The sequence below is a fragment of the Dermacentor albipictus genome, chromosome 1 (assembly GCF_038994185.2).
Source record: "Dermacentor albipictus isolate Rhodes 1998 colony chromosome 1, USDA_Dalb.pri_finalv2, whole genome shotgun sequence".
NCBI lineage: Eukaryota > Metazoa > Arthropoda > Arachnida > Ixodida > Ixodidae > Dermacentor > Dermacentor albipictus.
Window position 1 is genome coordinate 18,637,927 of NC_091821.1, and position 22,169 is coordinate 18,660,095.

A 22,169-nucleotide genomic window follows, 5' to 3' on the forward strand; every position below is an offset into this window, starting at 1 on the left:
GTTTTGTGGTATGGGAGGTATTACCATTGTTTCTTTCGTCTCTCTCGGGATGTCCACCTTGACACCGTGCTGTGTGTGGTAACCTATGTGTAAACTTGTGTAGGCCTAATTGCAGCAACTTGTCCGTGCTGGTGCTGATCGGTAGTCCTACGGCTAGTTTGTATATTTTCCGAATGAGGCATTCTAGTTTCATCTTTTCCGCGGCCTGCCATTTTAAGTACGGCGCTACGTATACTATTCTACTTACTACGAAGGCCTGTATTAACCTGATCGTTAATACGGTATTACGTTTATTACTTAATACTGTATTAACCTTTTTCATCCCGCTCTGTTTGTATGTTATCCTTCTAATTAGCCTCATGATTTGCGCTACAGTTTCCTCCAGCCTTCTGAGGGTTTCTCCGTTGTTGCCCTTGGCTTCAATGAGGAGCCCCAATAGCCTTATCCTATTGACCTTAGGTATGGGTTTCCCATCGGCCATCTTTAGCTGTATCTCCTCTCTATGGGTGAGATTTTCCCTGTAGTTGCCTTGTTTGCGACCTCTGTGGGTCGGTCTGTACAGCAACGGCTCCGATTTCTCTGCCGAGGATGTTAGCCCTGTCCCTTCTAGATGTTTTTCGATTGCTTCGACCGTTGTTTGAAGCGTTTGTTCGATTTGCCCGTCACTTCCGTTTCTAACCCATAGGGTGATATCGTCAGCGTATAAGGTATGATTGAGACCGTCTATTTCTTGTAGCTTGGCTGGACGCCCGATTAGCGCCAGATTGAATAGCATCGGTGATAAGACCGAGCCCTGTGGCGTACCTGCGCTGCCTATCTCGATCTCCTCTAAAACTAAGTCCGCTATCGTGATCTTTGCCTTTCTGCCCGTTAGAAGATTGCGTACATAACCGTACGTCCATTTTCCCAGTCCTAGTTCTCCTACTCTATCTAGTATCGTTGCATGGTGTTACGTTATCGAAGGCCTTTTTTAGGTCGAACCCGAGAATTGCCTTTGTCGATCTGCCCAAATTTTCTATGATCTGGTGTTTTAGTTGTAACAGAGTGTCCTGCGCTGAAAGATTTCTCCTGAATCCTATGATCGTGGGTGGGAGCGCGTCCCAGTCTTCCAGGTAGGGGGTTATCCTCGCTAGGACCCCGTGCTCCATGAGTTTCCCCAAGCAAGAAGTGAGAGATATGGGTCTCAAGTTCTCAATTTGCAGTCGCTTGCCCGGTTTAGGCATTAACACAATTTGCGCCGTCTTTCATTGCTGCGGAATCTGCCCTGCCTCCCAGCATTCGCTAATATATTCGGTTAACTTAGCTATAGACTCATCGACCAAGTTCCTTAGCGTTTTATTAGTTACCCCGTCTAGTCCGGGTGCCGAACTGATATTGAGTTTCTGTGGGACTGTCCTGACCTCTGACTTACCAGTTTTGTTGTCTAATTCGTCATTTACCTGCCTTGTGTAGCCAGGGTGTATGACGGGCAGTGCTTGCGAGATGTATCTTTTTTCGATTTCCTTGAGGAAGTCCTGCTCTGTCCCTCGGTACCTTTGTATTAGACGATTTATATTTTGCCTATGTGCCGACTTGGTCCCGTCCGGGTCTAACAAATATCGAAGGATGTTCCACGTTTTTGCCATTCCTATCTGACTCTCCATGTTGTTGCATTTTCCTCCCACTGTTGTCTGCATAGTTGCTGGGCGTACTGTTCTATGTCCCTGTTCAATTTGGCTATCTTTCTACGAAGCGTCCGGTTGTGTTTTTGTATTTTCCATCTGCGTTGCAACCCTGCCTTAGCTTCCCACATGTGTAGAAGCTTACTATGTTCTCTAAATGCGCCTCCGGTGCGACCGTTTTCGTAGCTGCCGCCACATCTTCCTTTAGCTTTTCGGTCCATTCCTCAATACATTGTGTCGTGTCGTCGGCCTCCTCCCTTATTTTCCTGAATTTGTCCCAGTCGACAATCCTAAGTGGTCTACCGCGGTCCTGCCATTACCATTATTTCTAGTATATTGCGATCGCTCCCAAAGTCGTGTTGCGTATTTGTCCATTGAGTGTCCCGTGTGTTCTTGGTGAATGTTAAATCTGGCGTAGTATCCGCGCAAACGCTGGCATCTATTCTCGTGGGAACCGATGGGTCGGTCACGAGGGCCAGGCCTTCCTGTAGCGCGTCTAGCCATAGGTTCCTGCCTTTTTGAGTTTCGATTTTGTAACCCCGTGCCACGTGTTGGGTGTTAAAATCGCCTACGATCACGGCCGCTCGGTTGCCCGCTATGGCTAGGGTTTTTATGCGTTGCATATTGCAATCACTCAGTTCAGCCCTTGGGCGCGGCCGCGCAGCCACCATTGAGGGTATGAGCCCTTGTTCATTGCTGCGCGTCTCATATGTGGGTCTATTCTCTTTTAAGTTTGCTATGTTTGTTATTAAGTTGCTTCTATTTTTATGCATTGCATATTGCAATCACTCAGTTCAGCCCTTGGGCGCGGCCGCGCAGCCACCATTGAGGGTATGAGCCCTTGTTCATTGCTGCGCGTCTCATATGTGGGTCTATTCTCTTTTGAGTTTGCTATGTTTGTTATTAAGTTGCTTCTATTTTTATGCATTGCATATTGCAATCACTCAGTTCAGCCCTTGGGCGCGGCCGGGAAGCCACCATTGACCTTTAGCGCAGCCACGTGACGTGACGTCACGACAGCTGGAGGAAAAGCTGGGCCTCAACTCGCGCAATATGCAACTAATTATTGGCTTAACCAAGCTACGCCTGTTACTTTTTTTTTTTAAAGAGCGATCAAAATTTATGATGTCTGCACTTTGAACTGCTATAAATATTTAAAACAAAGAGACTCTCCTTCGTTTTCCGCATGGGTATGCGTTCTGGAAGAATGTGATCGATTAACTTAACCTCCGTGTCGTGTTGAACGACTGAGTGATTTCGCTTTACCAACGTCGTTAGCGCCTTCATCTCCCCTTTGGCACTACCAAAGGACTTGTATCCCGACAATTTTGCCAGCCCGTGCGTTGCCTGCATCATTATAATATGCGAGTTTTCTTTGTCTTTAAGGAGTTGTTGCAAAATGTATCGTTTTCGATCGTATCCTCTACAATTCCATTGCCAAATCGTGTATCTAATTCGTCTGTCCATGGCGGCGTTACAGGTTCTCCAATCCCTCGGCGGGTACCGGGGGCCTAGTGTACAGCTTAACGGCCGTCTTAACCGCACCCCCCCCCCCCCTATTTGTTTGCGGTCCCCATATTGCTAGTTTCGCTTCGAAGTCAGCCATCATTTGTTGCACTTGCTGTAGTATCGTCTTTCATAGCGCCTCAATCTTTGCCTCTATCTTTGCCTCAAGCCTCACTTCCAGTTGTCCTAGTTTAATTTCAAATTTGGTTTCGTTCTGTTTGATGCTGGTTTCGACTTTCTGTTCAAATTCCTCCTGTCTTCCTTGGAGCGTCGTGGCTGGCTTGAGTTTCTTTACTCCGGTTTCAATCGGAGTGTTCTAGGTTTTATGTTTAATGGCGGTGAAAGTTACGTCTTCTTCTATTGCTGTCTCTTTTTCCTCCCTTATAACTCGCGAGGTTTCCTCGTTGCGTGGCACTTTCCCGCTCCTCAAACGGTCGTTCTCTTCCCTGCGTTTTTTTTAATTTCATCCATAAACGCAACATTGCTCTGCCTGATCTGCGCCAATTCTTTCTCTAGCGTCTTAACTCTATATTGAAAAGCAGCCTCTGCCTCCGCACGCGCCCCGGAAGCCGCGTCCACCCAGCTCACCTGTAAAGGTCCCGCGGCGCCGTTGACGTTGCTCTTTCCTTTTGGGCTCTGGGATCCTCCTCCCCCCTGTGCTCTGGGAGATCCGGTATTACTGGTCTTGGGTCTGGATCTCGATTTGGTTCTGTTGTTCGGCGTCGAGCGGCCCCTTTCCCTTGCCTGGAGCTTGGGGAAATCTTCCAGTCCAGATCCGTCCCTTATCCGATGTTCCGACCACTGTCTCCAGTTTCACCGTCCTGGCCTGTACAGTCTTTCAGCTTCCCTTTCGTAGTGCATCGCTTCTTCCTCTCGTCTGGCTCGCTCCCAGTGGCGCCTCTTTACCAAATACGGTAACTTGTATCTGGCATTACATCGGTGATCCGCCGTAAGGTGGTCTTTGCCGCAGAGCTGGCACTTCGCTTCACACTCGTGGTCCTGTGGTGGTTCTCCATCCCGCAGCCTGTGCATATCCTGCTGTTCGGGTTCGGGCTGTCATCGGCTCAGTTACCGAGGCGTCTGCACTGGTAGCGTACGTCTATTTGCTTCCGGTATAGTGAGCACCTGACCAGTGCCCTTCCGTATCTCACGTAGTTTGGGACGTGATTCCCGTCGAAAAGGATGATGGCGATCGTGGTGTTTCCCATCCTGTTGGCCATGAGGACCATCGGATTCCTTGGTGTTACAAGCATCTTCACTATTTCTCTAGGAGGCAGCTCGTGCGTTACTCCTCTTATCACTCCATTAGATGTATCCTCCGGAGCCGACTCGAACGCGTTGGCTTCGAACTCCTTGTCTCCCATCCCCAGTCGAGTGATAGTCCTGTATTTTTCGGCGTTCTCCTCCGATGGCGTGCTGATCACTAGAATGTTCTGTTTGTAGTTGGCACACACCTTATCATCTTCCGATTCCTTCCTGGGGATTCCCGCGGCGTTGGCGACGCAGCATTCTAGGCGATTCATCCCATAGTCGGTGACTTTGAAGCCGTCACGTGGGCGCACTATTATCTTGCACTCTGCCTTCGGCAAACTGGGCATCCTGCTTGCCGCCATGATTTTTCTTGCTTTTTGTCCCTTGCTCCACCTATTATTGAATGCGTTCTCGCTGGAGAAGCGCGCTGCCTGATCCTTGGTTCCGTAAGATTTTGTCTGCTCGTTGGCACATCCTCCTCTCTTCACAACACGCCAACCTGCTTCGTCCTCATACTCTTCTCTCGTTGTATCCTCCCCTTCGACGCTATCCGCTGCCATCTTCCAGCTCTAACCCGAAAAGAGGTGGGGCTCCAGCCACCAGATTCGTTGGGTCAGACTTAGCGGCCGTGTCGGCGTGGCGCTACATCAAAGTGGTCGATGTGCCGAAAATAAACGGTCCACCTACTTGGGAACGATATCAGGGTGGTCCGTGGAACTTCCACTTCCTTCTCGATAATAAGGCGTCGGTGAATTCTTTGAATGTACGCCGAGAATCATTCAAAATATGCGGAGCCGACGCGACACGCATCCGTACTTTGCATCTTCTCCTTCTTCCGGACAAGTTTTTCAGCAAAAAAAAGAGACAATCCTTTTCAATCTGTGAAGGTGGATGACCAGCCAAGGTGTAGCACAGCTCACAGGGTTAGACAATGGGCGCTATAACGTAAAACTATTCCAAACTTTTCTATTCCAATTCTGCTATCAGCCCTCTACGATTGGTCAAAAACTTTTTCGACCACCCCCACTTCATCTGCCTGACACGCGACATCACGAAAACCGCGGTACCTCCCCATCCGATATGACGTGTACACACTGATTATGCATAATTTGACAGAAAAAAGAAAAACAGTTATTTCTGATTCGACACCTTTTCGTCATTAGCCGCCGGCTATTGGTCAAGTGTTTTCGGGTTGCACCCACTTCACCTGCCTTTCACGCGACGTCACAAAACCGCGAAAACTCACCGCGTCAAAGTGACGTGTACGCATTAAAGATGCATTAATATACCGAATAAAACTGTATTTTCTTCTGAATAGCCACAGGCTGCCCCGTTCCGAAAGGAATAAAAGATGGCTGCCACAGATCGCTCAGGCGTTGGCTACTCGCACCTCGCACCATGGGTGTATTTGCGCATAATAAAACTTCTTTCGTGGTCGTGTAACGTTTTCGAGCACTTTCGGCACGTTTACCACCTCATTCTACCAACTCTTCTTTTCCGAGTGTCCCTTTTAGCGTGATTCTTAAGTTTGCGTTGCATGCCGCCGCGATTTTCGACCAGCCACCGCAAGCTAATTAGGGGAAATCCGACCAATCGCAGACGCCGGCACCACCCTCTTCATCTGGTTATCGATTTTCAGTGCACTGGCTCTGCCCCATTGAATCCCTCTCCACTTGAGCTTTATCCTCGCCTCTTGTCAGCTAACTAGATACGCCAAGCCGCTCAGTGTAGGCAATGTTATTCGTTTTTCAAGCAAACAGAAGTGACCTCCTATGAACGAGGAGAGCGTTTTATTGGTGTTTTCAGACAACCCTGTCGGTTACCGCCTGTGCTTGCGTCGGTAGTTACGCAAACTTGACGTCAGGAGATTGGAATAGAAACATATTGGAATAGTTTTACGTTATAGGGCCCAAGGGTACACGTGTTTATTACAGCCCTTACAAAAATTTTTAGTAACATTTTATAAACTGTCTTTAGACAAATGTTACTAGAACCTATCGACATTCTATAAACCGTCTTTGGACACCATAACAACTTCCTAGTAATCTCCTACCGACTATTGGCCACCGATATTGAATTGAAAGTATAGATATAAAATGTCGATAGAATTCTTACCGACTGCTTATTATCTTATGTCGTTAGAAAGTGTCAACTGTGAAGCGACTATTTATTGACCACCTTTATACATCCTAACAACTTGCTAGTAACATCCTGTCAACTATTCGCCACAGATAGTTGACAGGATGTTACTAGGAAGTCGTTAGGATGTATAAAGGTGGTTAATATATAGTCGCTTCACGGTTTTTACGAAGTACGCAAAAATTTTATTCAGAGGTAATTACTTTTGCAATTATATATTGCAAAAATAGGCTTTGATTATCTCTGAATAAAATTTTTATTTGCTTCCTAAAAACTGTGCAGCGACTATTTATTAACCACCTTTATATATCCTAACGACTTGCTAGTAACATCCTGTCAACTATCTGTCTGTGGCGAATAGTGATTGCCAAGTGGCTAGGTGTGGCATGCAACAGAAGAAGACAGGTTTCCATTTGTGCTTGAGCACATCCATTTAATATCCCCGGGCTAGTAAGGAGGACGAGTTCTCTAGCTGCATTGGAAGTATGTTGAAATGTTGCATTGTGTAGTCTAGAAAAGAGAAGAAAAAAGGCAATATATTAGTTTTGCTACAGTGACATTGCAACACACCATGCATCTGCTTCCTAAAAAGGAAGTGCACAAGAGACAAGCTTTCAACCCTGTGAGCTCTAAACCACTCCATCTGTTATGTGCAAAGTCCTAAAAATGCATGAAATGACTGAATTAGTGCATTAAAGCTGGGAACGTGATGGATGCGCGTAACACCAACAGATGCACGACACAAACTCTATCATACCAATTGTCATCTACAAACAAAAGCTGTAAATCAACTTCAGTTTAATGAACTTCGACATTCGTATTGTGACCAGTACATGGAAGTTTTATGTGTGAATTATCTTAGGAAAGGCAAGGTGCTAGCCATAACTGTGCTGCAGCTTTGCTTGGGCACAGGTACATAGAAGAGTTGACTTTTGTGTTGCACTTAAGAACCACGAAATGATACAAGCAACATGTAAGCAGTTGAACAGGCATTACGGACGTTCTACAGCAAGATTAGAAAATGCCTTTGCTGTGCAGGCAGACATTGTCAAAGTGAGCTTGTAACTAAACATGTTAGCCTTCCACAAGACAGGATATTATATTATGAGTGCATTCATATGACCAGGGCCTCTATCACAAAAATACATATGCCAACAGTAATGACAATTTTCTAGTTATGAAGGCAAAGCTTGCATTATAATATGCTATTATAATCAGGTTAATAGCTATTTTAGCAGGAAAGAAAGGAGTATACCCTAAGATAGCACTGAAATTGCCATGAAAGTTTTGTTGAAAACTACACAAAGAATACTAAGATGCTTCTTTGTGACACACATACCTACTATGGTGTTGACCTTCTTGGAATCCAACGGATCCTTCTGTGGAAGGCATTTGACAGCCGCCCAAAGAAGGACCTCCCTTCAACGTCTTCTATTGAAAAAGGAGCTGTAGGAGGCCCTCCGCGAAGTGAAAGCCTGAGTTGTAAGCATCAAGGCACAGCCTCTTCAGCAGGCCCTTTTCAACGTATACACCGTTACCGATGTCTACCTGTGAAAGAATACAACGACCACAGATTCATTTTATACATGTTTGATCAAGGAATGGTTAGGAAGTAGGGTAAGGTTTGCAAAAACGGAAGTCGCTGCTTCTTGTTGATTCGGTGTAAAGAACAAAGCAGCCTTACGTATACCATACATGCATTGTACTGAGCTGTGTACTATTACGTAAGACTAGAAAGTATTGGGAACTTCAATGCGAAAGAAAGACATGCATCTACCTAGAACTAAGCAAATGTGTGCCACCCCTTGACACAGACTGAGATCTGGTGCTGTTTTAGTGATTAGCAGACATTGAAAGCTTCAAGCCTCGTCGAGCATTGGGCCAAGCTGTGCTCGATTAGTGACGCACAAGTGCGCGAGAACTATCAAACAAGATGCAATTGTCTTCAAATACAATTTGACTTCCCCTTGCAGACATGCAGTTTTTAATTTACTGACTGCACTTGGGTGTAGAGATTTTGTCTGACAGAGTGAATAAACCACATACACAAGCAGCATTTTCGTAGTTAGCATAGTCTTTAATAGGTACTCATACCTTCAATTTAGAAAGCCCTGTATATTGGGCCTCATCAAACTAATTTCACAAAAGGTTTATCAAGGTAGAAGCATATAACTTTAGTCATTAGAAGACAGGTGAAGGGAGTTAATTATTGCAATTACTGAAAATTAAATTTTAGAAGCTCATCCCAATGAGAAATTGATGCAAGCAGTTTGTACATGCCACATAAGCATTTAAATATCAAAAATAGGGATTAGAGAAACCCTTCCCTTAAAGGTTCATTTAGTACAAGCAGCCATGCCCTCGAGGAGACATAACTTCTATTTCTGTAGGCAGAAAGAGGCTCGAGAATTTTATTCACACATATATGTGCCCATGCATATATGTCATCTCTGTTGTAAACCTTTTTTTCATGTACATGCAAGGTGTGTTTATAACATCTCATTGTGCACAAAATTTGCCTAATAATTTAAAGACCGCGGTTTTGTAGCGATGGCATTCCTTTTCGCTATTCGTTAGTAGGCTGACCGACGCCCCGGCCCGTGCTACGTACTGCAGCTGCCGGCCGTTAGCGGTGGGCGAGAAGAGTGATATAGAATCGAGGGGTAAGTATCGCTACAAAATCGCAGTCTTTAAATTATTACGCACTGCCGTAACGAACGATTGCAAGAGCTGACATCTCGTTATTAAGATTTGGTTAGTCTGTCTTTCTTAAAGGCCGGCGTCTGATTGAAATGTCTAGATTAAAAATGCACCTCGTTATTGTAATATCGGCCTATATCCGCTCTAACATAGAAGACAAATACGTGAAGACACTCAAGAACATAAACACACACAGGTTCTCGCGACGCGGACCTCCAAACCGAACTATATACATACAAAAATCTTCATACAAGCTTCTCTCTGCTTAAGCGTCAAACATAGCAATCGTGTGTCAACGCGCGAAGCCCATGATACATCGACGTATACATTACACATGTACTGTACTTGCGGGAATGCCTATATAGCGAATAACTTCTTGCCAGGAAACTACCGAGCGAACACCAACTTTCAATGTGTTTTCATAATTGTGTGCCCATTCAGGCATAGCAATCAAGGCGGGTAGCAGAATGCAAGTACGCTGTAACATCAGAGGAAGCTTTCGTGAAATTGCTTGCTAAATGTGTACAGCAACATGGCTAACATACGATAGGAAAGCGCTTTGCTCCAGCTAGTTACACAACGCTCATTACGTAAATCATAAGCTTCAAGAATGCGCGCAAGCGCCAAACTTGCTTACCTTTCAAGACTTGGCAAACGCTCCTTCGTCTAGCAGGTACTGAGGCACCGACGTTTCTCTGGCGCAAGCACTGTAGAACTTCCAATGAACTCCAGCTCCACAAAAGCACAACCTTCAACAGTCTTCCAAACACTGCAATTCGAAGCCCCAGTACCAAACTTTTCGCGAGAGCGCGGGCAGGCAGCTCGGCAGAACAAAGGCAGCTCGGACGGGCGCTGTACTAGGGCACTCACTGACGACACTGGTGGATCGCTCGAAATACACGGCGAACTAATGGCGTTACACGAGTCCGGAGGGTTTGGGATGGTCACTGCACACGACAAGAAGCACGTTTTGCCTAGGCACTTCTAAAATATAACTCAAATACCACCTTACCGCAAGGAGCATTCACTACAACCAACGTGGTGTGTCGACCAAATTAAAGTCCCTCAATCATTTAAAAGTACCGCCAGGCTTTGATCCAGCCGACAACGCCTGCGATAGGCTGATCGGTGACATGTGACCTTGCTCCGCCCCTTTGCCGCCATGAAAGTTCCTGCGCGCCGGGCGAAGAGCGCGCGTTTCGCCTGTTGTGCTATCCACATCGCTGCGATAATTTCGTTCCGGGAGGTCCGAAATGCCTTGTTGCTGTGCGGTTGGGTGCCGAAACCGGACGAAGGATGGCAAGAAGTTATTTTGCATCGCGAGTAGCAACCAGAACCTAACCAGAGGAAAAGTATGGTTACACAGAATTGCACGGACGGACTTTGAACCGTCGGTAACAGCACGAATATGCGAGACAAGTAACATACAACGATACAAAGGTGCCATAGAAAGTACACACGTGCGTTTGTCGAGCGGTGATAGTATTTCACTCGCGTGCATTAATGTTGAGGGCGGAATTTGTGGAGATTATTTATTTTAGTTCGCTGTGAGCCCGCTGAATAGATCGGCATGACCTAGGATGCGAAGGACCGAAATGCCTTGTTGCGGTGCGGATGGGTGCCGAGATCAGACGGAGGACGATCAGAAGTTATTTTGCATCCCGCGCAGCCAACAAAACCTAACCAGAAGGTAATTCTGGTTGCATAGAAATGGACGGAAAGACTGAACCGTCGGTAACTGCACGACTATGCGAGGAAAGTAACGTAGAGCGATACGAAGGTGCGAGAGAAAGTATACACCTGTGTGTGCAGAGCTGCAGTATTATTTCATTCGCACGCATGAATGTTGACGGCCGAAGTTTGTGGATATTACTGATTTTAGTGCATTACGAGCCCGTTGACTTAGCAAGTGCAGTATGACCTAGCATGCAAGGGAATAGTGGGGCAGAAACGCATTAACGCGCTGACAAATATCCGCATTGCGTTACGTGCGATAAAAAATAAAATTAAGCAGCGAATCCTACTTTTACATTTTCCTGTGTTAGTGCGCGCGTTGTTAACTGCGCTTTACAACATGTCCAAAATGTAATTTCCAATATCCTAATCGTATTTTGTGCATTGCATATGTGAATTAATATATTGCTAAGTGCCTGCATTACTCTGTCTTTAAAAACGACTACTGCATAGCCACAGCTACTGGCGGTCAAATAATAAAGCGTAATACAGTATATCAAAGTACATTACATACAGCTGCGAGCTCGTTCCTTCCAAGTTTCCCTTACACTCGAAGATGTTTCAGTAATCGATAATGCCATTTTACTGATGAAAAACGCACAACTGCAAATGAACATAAGAAAAACGCCACAAGCGATACGCGGATTGCCAGCAAAACACAGTGCAGTAATAGCTGGGTCAATCCGCGTGCGTTTCGTATAAGGGCCCTCTAATTCTTACGGGGATTTAGCGGTGCACGGAGGCGAAAAGGGATAAACACAACAATGCGCGTTATGATTCGAGTTTACGCGGCGACGTCACACGGTTCCCGAGAACAGTCAACCACATTCACACACGCGCACACACTACGCTCGATGTTGGTGTGCCGCGAGATCAGATGGCGCTGGCAGCCCGAACACGATCGAGGAGACACGCTGACACGATCCATATACCACCTCTTCATCATGTCACGACAGTTGCACTGGCTCGTAGCATTGAACCACAAGACACAGCAGTCGTCGTGTAATCGCTACACGACAGCCACACTCAGCGACAAGAAGACTGTTGGCGCACTCGTTTCCACAAACACACAGGATGTTGTTTAGTTGCCGTGAGGGTCGCGCGCTTTGAGAATCACACGTTTGAGCGACGTTATGTCGAAAGTTTTCCGGTCCAAGCGACTGTCAGCCTTCATTTTTACACGACTTCTTGGTTCAATGCAACCGCTATGTGTACGCAGCACACTTACATGCAAAAAATTTCACAGAGAATACGGGATTAGGCGTAAGCAATCAGCAAGGCTCGCGCGGTGATTAAGCGCAAACGAACGAAATGTAAACATGCGGAATCGAGGCGGTCAAGCCCTCATTACGCTCTCTTGAGCTATTTTCTTGGAGCACTTATTTGAAATTAAAGGACTAAATTTAACAGTTCGGGTCCTTCTTTCGTTTTTCGCCACAGTCAGGCACCAGCAGGTTTTATTTCCGCGCGTATGCAGATATTTTTTCACCTCACGAATGCCGTGGCGCCGTGGTTTAGCGTGGGCGCCGTCTGCTACACGAACTTCCTAGGTGGCGCGCGTGGCAGATGGCGCTACCTTGGAAATTATAGAGGGACCTTAGACGAAATACTGCAGTAGCGCCACTCTGCGGTTTTTTAGAAAAATGTATCTAAAATGAAAAAATTGCGTGTTTTTTCCTAATAACATTTGATAGAGTCCTTTAATAGGTTTGTTTGGTCCAAAAGTGTGTACTTTGTACTTTGTGATACGAAGTTTAAGGAAATGTATATATAATAAAAACTAAGCGGATGTTGCCTTCAAGATTCGCAATTGCTTCAGGTGCATGCAGGTTGCAAAAGCACGGCCTGCGAGATCAGTCTTTGTCACTCAAAGGAAGCCGTAGTGGGAGGCGGAGAGGCATTTAGGCCCCAATCGTTGGGTTTACAGTGCCTAGGTAGGCTTCCTTATTTATAAAGAATATACGGTGACTTCAGCCGAACCATGAGCGAGCTATACAGACACACGCGGTACGATTCGGTGTCCGATCCGACGTTTGGCGCTGCATGCTACGGCATGAGCGGCGCGTAAGCTCCGCCCACATCCAGCTCCCCAGCTTCAGTTCATATCCACGTCGAGAAACGCAATATAAACAACTCTGCACAACACTGCTTCGCTTTACGCGAACGCTGTCGATAAAATTATGCCCCTGTGAGTGACAGAACACTTCACGACGGCGCGTTGTCGGTAGGCATAGGTAGGGCCGGTAGGCATAGCTAGGCGGACGCTGCAGCCGACGGCGCTTGCGATCCAGCCCGAGCTCGTCGAAGAGTGCTGATTTTTGCCAAAACAATTAACACTGTACACTTAGGTCGGCCGTAATTAAATACAATTGGTTTACTCGACGCAGTCGTTGCGAAGGGCAAACATGCAAGCGAAGCGAGCGGCCTCGCTCAGACGGTCGGTGTGCGATGTTTGCTCGCGAAATGCCCTCGCGCCGCGGCTCCCGATCTCACCAGTAGCTTAGTGCTAGTGTACAAGGCGCTGGTTTGCATAACAGGCACGCGTTCGAGATCATTTTACTGAACTGGTAACTATTTCATGTCAGAAACAAACTGCAGCAGGCAAGGAAAAAGAATAACTGCGAGAAACCGGCCAGCCAGCACCGCCTCCGTGGAGGGAACGTCAGAGAATGTCACATGCCAGCCGCGCTGCCATTGGCTGCGGCCAGACGACGGTGCAGTTATCAGACACGTCGGACGATGAAAATCTGCCCGGTTTGTCGCACGCCGGACGTCCGATCCGGCGCTTCGGCACGGCAAAACACCTCGATTCGGGCAGAGTTTCGGCGCGTCAGACGCCGGATCGGACACCAAATCGGACCGTGTGTCTCCCGCTTTAGTTGGCGAACACGCGCCGATCAGCGCGCCGTCCGTGCAGCTCCGTCTAGTGCGATGGTGCATGGCCTACGGGCTTCTTTGACACCTACTGAGCACAAATTCATGATCACCGCTCATATACACGCTTCCCGTGGCACTAGCTGTCGTGTTTTCGAGAATATGTGCCCTTATCTTGAATTGGTGAGATCATATTTCCTCTTAGCGTCCAGTATTAGAAGCAATTTTTTTTTCTATGAACATTCTACTATCATCTGTTACTAGGAAGTTGATTAAAAATTAGGAAAACAGTTACTGTGCAAAAAAAATTTTTTTTAAAAGCAGCCGGTCTTTGCATATTCATTTATAGTTCAGATGCTGCTATATGTTCATTTTTCACTAAATCATTTTTCACAACTTTCTAGTAACCAGTGTTACTAGAAAGTTGATTGAAAATTGTGTAAATTTACACCTGTCCATGAAACAAGACTGTCTTGCACCAGCCATGTTCACTGAATAATTATAACCTTATTGAATAATATTCATGCATGTTTTGTAACTTGGGTTATGTACTTTAAGAACATAATTATTTTTGTTGACTTCCTATTGAATCGTGCCTCTAAAAAGTTATTATACTGTGTTAACTTTCTAGTAACTTTCTTTTTACATACTGAAGTTAGAAAAGAAGTAACCAACCCAGTTGAAAAACACAACAGGAATTTTTGCAGTCTGTCGTATTTTGGGACGTTGGTTCTGTAGTTCTGTTGTCTGTAGTTCTGTTGTCTGTAGTGTGACGTCCTGTAGTAGAAAGTTCTGTAGTTCTTGATCAATATTTAATTAAAAATTGACAGAGACGTCCGTAAGGTTATGTAAATTTGTTAGTACACAAAAGAAAAACATAAAGTAAAAAAAAATTAGAAAAAAAAACACGTCTTCGCCCAGGATTCGAACATGCGACCTCACGATTCCAAGCCCGGCATCTTACCACTGCACCACCCCTGACTTTTTTTTTTTTCCTTTCATGGTATTTATTGCAGCTGCAACAACCCGATATTCACCAGTTGTGCATAGTCAGAGAATGGAGAGCACACTGACAGTCACTCAGAGAAAAGGCATCGTTCATACTGTGGGTAGAAATGTGGTTTCACTTTAGAAGGGTCGTAAGGTTAGGCACCTCACCAAAATGGGGTACCAGTCTGGCTGGGTATCAAGTTCATCATAAACCTGCTTTAGGTGTAGGGTCATTTGGATGAAATTCACCCTTGTAGGTACAACCGTTTCGGCGTTTCTGTCCATCATTCGCGTTTTCCACAAACTGTGCATTCCGATGAGAAAAAACATATCAAAAGGTGCACTATTATCAGCGGTCGGCAGCAGGTATCGCACAGTATGAGCGTTGATGTCAAAGTCTTTTTTCAAAGTCCGTTGGAGGACATCCCAAAATAGTATGGCGTCGGTGCAGCTAATAAAACAGTGTTCAATCGTCTCTGGCACGTCACAAAGGCGACAGTTAACAGAAGAGACAAAGATACCCTTTTTCTGTAGCCATGTTTTAACCGGTATGGTTTCACTATGAACTTTATAAAAGAATGTTTTGCAGCAAGGGGATATATACATTTTACGAACTCGCTTTAGAACATCGTGACCTGGCCATTGAATGTATAGTGATCGGTAAAATGGAGGCGGAAAAAGCATGGACAATAGATCTTTGTATAACGTTTTACGCGACACAGAGTACAAGTATTCAGTGGAAAACCGAACTGTCAGGAAACGAACCGCCAAGTAAACTTCTTGCATGAACCCCCACAAGCATAAACGCGAAGAAAAATTCGAGGAAACGATTAAATCAGGTAAAGCATTAACAAGTGTGACTTGCATGAATGACCGAATTATAGGATGTGATGTATCACGAAAAAAGAAGAAACGAGACACTATTTGCCCCACATAAAGATGTACTAAACCCAGCCCACCTTCACTAACGGGCCTGAAAATATTGTCTCGCCTCATGGGCTCAAAAGTGGAAGACCATACGAAGGTCGCAAAGATTCGGTGAAAGCGTTGGATGTAGAGCCTGGCACAATGTATAACTTGCAATACATAGTAAATTTTTGTTGCCAAGAACTTATTGCAGGCCTCGGCTTTCCCAAAAATAGAAAGTCGATGTGGAATGAATGTCTGGGCGTAACCTTGCAGGGCAGAAACCTGTTCTTTCCAATAGTGTGCGCTTAATTTATATGCGTGTAGCGGCACGCCGAGATACTTTGGCGGGACACCGGTCCAATTAATGCCTGCAAACTGTTCTGGTGTAGAGCACCATGCGCCAAACCATAAGCCTAAGCTTTTTGCGGAGTTCATTCGTGCTCCTGATACGCTGCCAAATTCCTCTATTTTTGATACTACCTTTTCAACACTGGACTTATCCGTGCAGAAGAACGCTAAATCATCTGCATAAGCTAAGACTTTTACTTCATTACCCAGTATATTGAAGCCATGGATGTCACTCGACTGAATTACGCTTAAGCATAGCGGTTCCAGATAAAGGGCGAATAGTAATGGGGACATAGGGCATCCTTGTTTTACCGAAGAGCAAATGGAAACTGGTTTAGAGAGTTGGCCATTAATAACTAAACGAGTGGTACAAGACGTATAGCATAGCCTCACGCCTTTAAGCACGACGGAGCCAACATTGGCATGCTCCAGAAGTGTAAATAGATAGGAGTGACTGACACGGTCAAAAGCATTAGCAAGGTCTACCTGGAGCATTGCAAGCTGTTCAGTGGAACCGTAACAATACTGAAGGAGTGTACGGGCGATATGTATGTTGGTTTGAATGGATCTGCCCCTAATTCCACACGTCTGATGGGAACCAATGAGAATTGACATCGCAAATTGCAATCTATTCGATAAAATTTTTGCAAAAATTTTATAATCTACGTTTGACAATGTGATTGGCCTGTAGCTTTCAACAGAACGCAGTTTCTCCTTATCTGAACTTTTTGGAATTAAAACTGTGTGGGTTTTGCAAAAAGATTGCGGAAGGGCGTCTACCTCTAAGCTTGTAATAAAAATGTCCAATAATATGGGACTGATAACTGATTTGAAAGCTTTGTAAAATTCACAGGAAAGTCCATCAGGGCCGGGTGTTTTCGACAGAGGCAGCTGATCAATAGCTAGCTCAATTTCTTGTATCGTAAGGGTATCACTAATGCATGCACAGTCATCATCCTGTAAAGGTTTTACAAAGGACACAAAACTCTCTAAAACTTTTGCATCGTGATCATCGGGCCGAGCACTAAACAACTGACTGTAGTAAGTTTCGAACTTAGAAATTATGTCATTCGTATTTGTTAAAAGAGTACCTTCGGAGTATATTTCCGGAATTACTTTGGAAACAGCGTGACGTCGCTCGTCAAGTAAAGCTTGACGTGTTGGTTGCTCAGACTGCAGAGCGCGCATGTTTCGAGATCGAACTCGCGCACCTCTGTAACGCAGTGCATCATACTTTTGCAACTCACATTTAAGATTTTCTATGTCAACAATGTAAGTGCCTGGCATTTCGCATTCCATCTGGTAAAGGTTGTGTAGGCTCTTAAGAAGTAATGTTTCTTCATTCTTTCTATAGAATGCTTTCAGCGATCCAATTTCTATAGCCACTGTACGAACCTCTTGTTTAAAGAGTTCCCAAGCTGCAAATAACGGCAAGTCAGTAGAAAGAGAATTTTTTAGGGTCATGCGTACGCGATTAATAAAATCCTGATCATTTAGGAGGTCAGAGTTAAGCTTCCAGAGTGCCCACTGTGGTCGGAAATTGGTTGCAGATTTCTCACCAATCTTTGCGATAACCATGCAATGATCCGAGAACGAAACTGGGATAGTAGTGCAGGACAGTTCCCGGGAGAGGAGTGATGAAGAAACATAAATCCGATCAAGGCGGGCATAAGAGCGACCTTGAATTCGTGTATAAGAGCGAGCTCCCTGTCCCGACACTCCTATATCAACGAGCCCTGCATTTTCTATTATGTTAGACAAAACTTCACCACTCCTGTCCCGCTGAGTGTTAATGCCGCTTCGATCGCACGGATCACATACACAATTGAAATCGCCCATTAACACAATGCAACGATCACAGTCCATTAGACTACGCACAGTATCAAATAAGACAATTCGTTTTGCAGCGTCATTAAATGCATAGACGTTGACTAATCGCCATGGCACACCCTGCAACACAAAATCACAGCATATATATCGGCCTTCAGCGTCTACATGGTAACTAAGTGCTGAACAAAGTAGGCTCTTTTTCAGAAACAGGAAACAGCCCGCGGATAAACCAAGAGCGTGGGAAACGCAGACGTTATATTCAGACAGAAAAGGTCGCAAAGCCCTTTCTGTCTCGTCATCGCTCTCAATCTTCGTCTCCTGCACGGCGACGAAGTCGAGCCGCTTCCTAGACAAAAGCCGGCGAAGCTGCGCCTGTTTCTGCAAAGACCTAAGGCCTCTCACGTTCAAAGTTGCGAAGAGAAGTTGCTGGGACAGGGCCATGGTGAATACCAACTATTTAGACCTAATTCTCTATGCGGTCGGTCTTAGAGGGTAACGGTGAGGCTCCCTCCGAACCCTCACCAGGCCTCCTGGACCTTGATCGCCGGCACTGTCCTGAGTGTGTCGATGTTTTGCGGCGACGTGCTTTCCTTGTGGTACTGGCCGTCTCGCTGTCCGTGCTTGATTCTGATCTGTTAGTCGCACGGCGCTTCGGAATTGACGTATCCGCGCTACTTCGTCTGTCTTCTGACAGCATAGCGCACGTGTTGACGTGCTTCGGTGTAGCAGATGAGTCATCAGCGGCTGTCTCATTCGCTGGCTGGGCGGGAACTGTCTGCGTAGTAGCGGGCACTTCTTTCTCTTCGCTACTTTCCTTTTCCACGGGCGGTTCTGCGATGTCATTGTCTTCAACATGTAGAGGGGCTTTACTGGCACAGCTGGTATTCGCGGAAGAGGAAACGTCTCCCGTTGCGTCGAGAACCTCAGTAACATCCATTATGTGTTCCTGCAGGCTTTCTTCTGGAGGCCTTGTCCTGTGTCGTAGCTTGTCGGCGTATGTCACAACACATTCTTCATCTGTGTGGCCAAAGCGTCGGCAGGCTTCACAACGTGGGGTTCTGCAGTTTCGACGTATGTGCCCAACCTTGTTACAGCGGAGACAAAGTGGGGGCCGGCCTGGAATCAATACAAGGCTCTGCACTCCACAAACGTGTAGCAGATGTGGAACGTCTCCCACGCCGACTCCATCGGCAAGAGTCAACACCACGTCACGATTTAGGGTACGCATTTGCTCCATTTCCGATACTCTCCAGCTTTCTGCTGATATAGACTTCACTTTCCCGTAAGCCTGGAGTGCTTCTCGAATGTAATCGTCTGCCAAACGCTCAGGAAGCCATAAAAGCTTCATTTTCACCTCTGTGGGCTCGGGGTCAATAACGAGGCAGCGTCTACCTTTTACGGATAATTCTCCGCACGTGACTAGCTTTGATTTTGTAATTGATGATTTGCACGTCACCATCCACACGTGTGACATCTGAAATTGACCGATGGAACTTATTTCCTTCAGGTCAATAACGTTCCGAAGGGCGTCTCTGAAGTCTTGGGCTCTGTACGGTCGACCACTTAAGTCAGCATGCAGGAAAACGGAGTCCACAACCAGCTTACCGGTAGGAAGACGAGGTATCACAACACGGTAGTCATTGCTGCTGGCTGAAGCCTGAGCAGCACCTCGGCCAGGGGCCGATAAATCCTTTGGAGCGGAGAACATGAAAAAAGCGACCGTTCGGAACGCCGTCTTCTTCTTCCTCCTGCACCACCCCTGACATGCTTTTCGAGTGTACGTTTTGGCCATGTGAATAGTACGACGTGCTGATGCGCTGATGTTTACATTTGCATTTTGAGAGCCAAGATCCGCTATCACTCCACCGCGTCAAGTGCCGCATCTCTAGAAGAGCAAGAGTGTTCGTAGCATCGACAGGTACATCGTGCAGTGCTAGAACATCGATTTTGATGTACGATATCCATATTAAATAAGAAATTCAGAAATAGACAACGTTGACATTTAGGGTTATTACTGCTAGTTTCGACAGTTGTCTCTCGTTCTTTACACTTTTGAGCGCGCATATAACTCGTGTGTTCAATGCAAAATAGCTACATAAACATTCGTGGATGAGAGTTCTTTCTGACAGCATACTGGCTTCTCACGGCAGCACTGTACCAGATTAATGAGACCCGAGCAAGACAGCTTTTCACGCAACTTTGTGGAACAACCCAAATCTTCTTTTCCGCTTCGCATAAGCTTGTGAAATATTCCTTGGTAATTAACTAATGTGTCAGTGTAACAGCACATGTAAGTCCACAGGCCTGTGTGCCACATCTTACCAAAAAAAAAACGGATACGCAGCCATTCCCGCAGATGGTATGATTTTGATCAGCCACCGATTTTGAGGAGGCCGGTAGGGCGTTGCTGGTGCCGCGTCGTCACGGCACAATTATAACTATTCGCCACGTCGACTTTAATACCGGTGTCGGTGCCATCAGCATCGCCGGCTTCATGGAAGCGCGATTGAATACCGCGCAAGAGAAAAGTACAGTGTACACTACCGATGCGAAAACATACAATTTTAAAGGACCGCGACGGAAGGCGCTTCTGTTGCGACTTCGGAACTCTTGGCCTCCGCGACCGAATGTTTCTGCTGCGACGTCAGAATTGGTGTCATAACGTCGGAGTCGCTGTCAGGATATAAAGCGGTTGTTCCGACTTCAGAACTCTTGTTGTCGCGACAGAATGCTTCTGTTGCGAAATCAGAATCTCTGTCATAACATCAGAAATGTCTCCCAATTAAGAAAAGTCAACAACTTCTGTCGTACAACAGAATTTCTGTAGTTGCGACAGGAATTCCTCTTGTCTTTTTCAACCGGGCACTACAGAAGCTTGTCGCATCACACAATTTCAGTGCACTTCTGTTGTCATCATTGGGTACATGTTGCGGCGATAGGTTTCCGTTGTGGAACAGTTCTCTGTAGTACAACAGAAGTTTGTCCATTACTTCAGGAACACTTCTGTTATGACAACTGGGGGCCTGCTGCAATGATAGGTTTCTGTCGTACAAAAACATTTTTCTGTAGTACAACAGAAGTTGGTCGCATTACATCAGGAACACTTCTGTTGTGACAATTGGGGGCCTGTTGCCACAATAGGTTTCTGTAGTATTTAAACAGCTCTCTGTAGCACTACAGAAGTTTTTCGGGTTACTTCAGGAGCATTTCTGTTGGGACAACAGGGTGCCTGTAGTGATGACAAATTTTTCTGTAGTACTACAAAAATCTGTTGTAGAGCTTCAGCTTTCTGTTGTAACAACAGACATACGACAGACTGTACTTCTGTAGTAGCAACAACAAATGTCTGTTGTACATCAGAAAAGTCTGTCGCTCCATCAGGAATCTGTAGTTACTACAGAAAAATCCTGTTGTACAACAGAAATTTCTGTAGTACTGAACACAACCTCTGTTGTCATTTTCAACTGGGAACTTTCCTTTGACAAACGTTACTAAAAAGTAAAAGTCAATAGGATGTTACTAAAGTTGATAGGATGTTGATAAAAGTTCAAAAGAAAGTAAGGAAGCATTTTTGTATGGGAGCGAAGCTGTTAGTCTTTCATTCAATGGCATTTTCGTCTCGACTATACAACAGACACTTTGCATGTATGATTAGCGTGAAGCTTGCATTTACTAGAGGGACAAATTTTAAATGAAAACCACAAAGATTATTCGAAAGTGGTTATTATGGCCACTCCGTGCGAAAGACTGCTGAAACATCCACATCGTACGACAACGACAACTGCCTGCCGTAGCTCTGCAACAATTGCGCCAAAGGCAAAACAGGGTCACTACAAGCAGAAGGCCCTCGAAACGCTCAGGCGGAAACTTTCCGCCTGATGCAGAGCCCCGCAAGTGTTGCCTTCGAAATCCCGCATAGATGGCATGCCAAAATGCACGTGCAACAACACACTTGATTGTCGGCGACCTCAGTCGGCGCTTCCACCGACTGCGGTCCACGATTGGCGGGGCTCGTCGGAAGCAAAACCCGTAATGACGTGCCAATGAAATTCTTTCCAAAAGTCTGCGCGGGCTCTTCACATTTAGTAGCTCCGTATCAAGTGCGCAGTAACAATATGGAGGCTCTAACCGAAACATTAGGGAATGAGAATCCGCCGAGGTCATGGGGCTGCCCCAACGGTAGTCGTGTCAATAGTTCGGTGCCACCCGCCCAGAAAAACGAGTTAG

At 45.8% G+C, this 22,169-nt stretch overlaps 1 protein-coding gene across 1 annotated transcript; it reads right to left on the reverse strand.

Annotated features, from left to right (window-relative positions):
- Positions 1 to 16,593: 16,593 nt before the first annotated feature.
- On the reverse strand, positions 16,594 to 19,672 carry LOC139054687 (uncharacterized). The gene has a single exon (XM_070532133.1). It carries the CDS (start codon positions 19,648 to 19,650, stop codon positions 18,406 to 18,408), a length of 1,245 nt encoding a protein of 414 aa, XP_070388234.1. The 5' UTR covers positions 19,651 to 19,672; the 3' UTR covers positions 16,594 to 18,405.
- Positions 19,673 to 22,169: the final 2,497 nt, after the last annotated feature.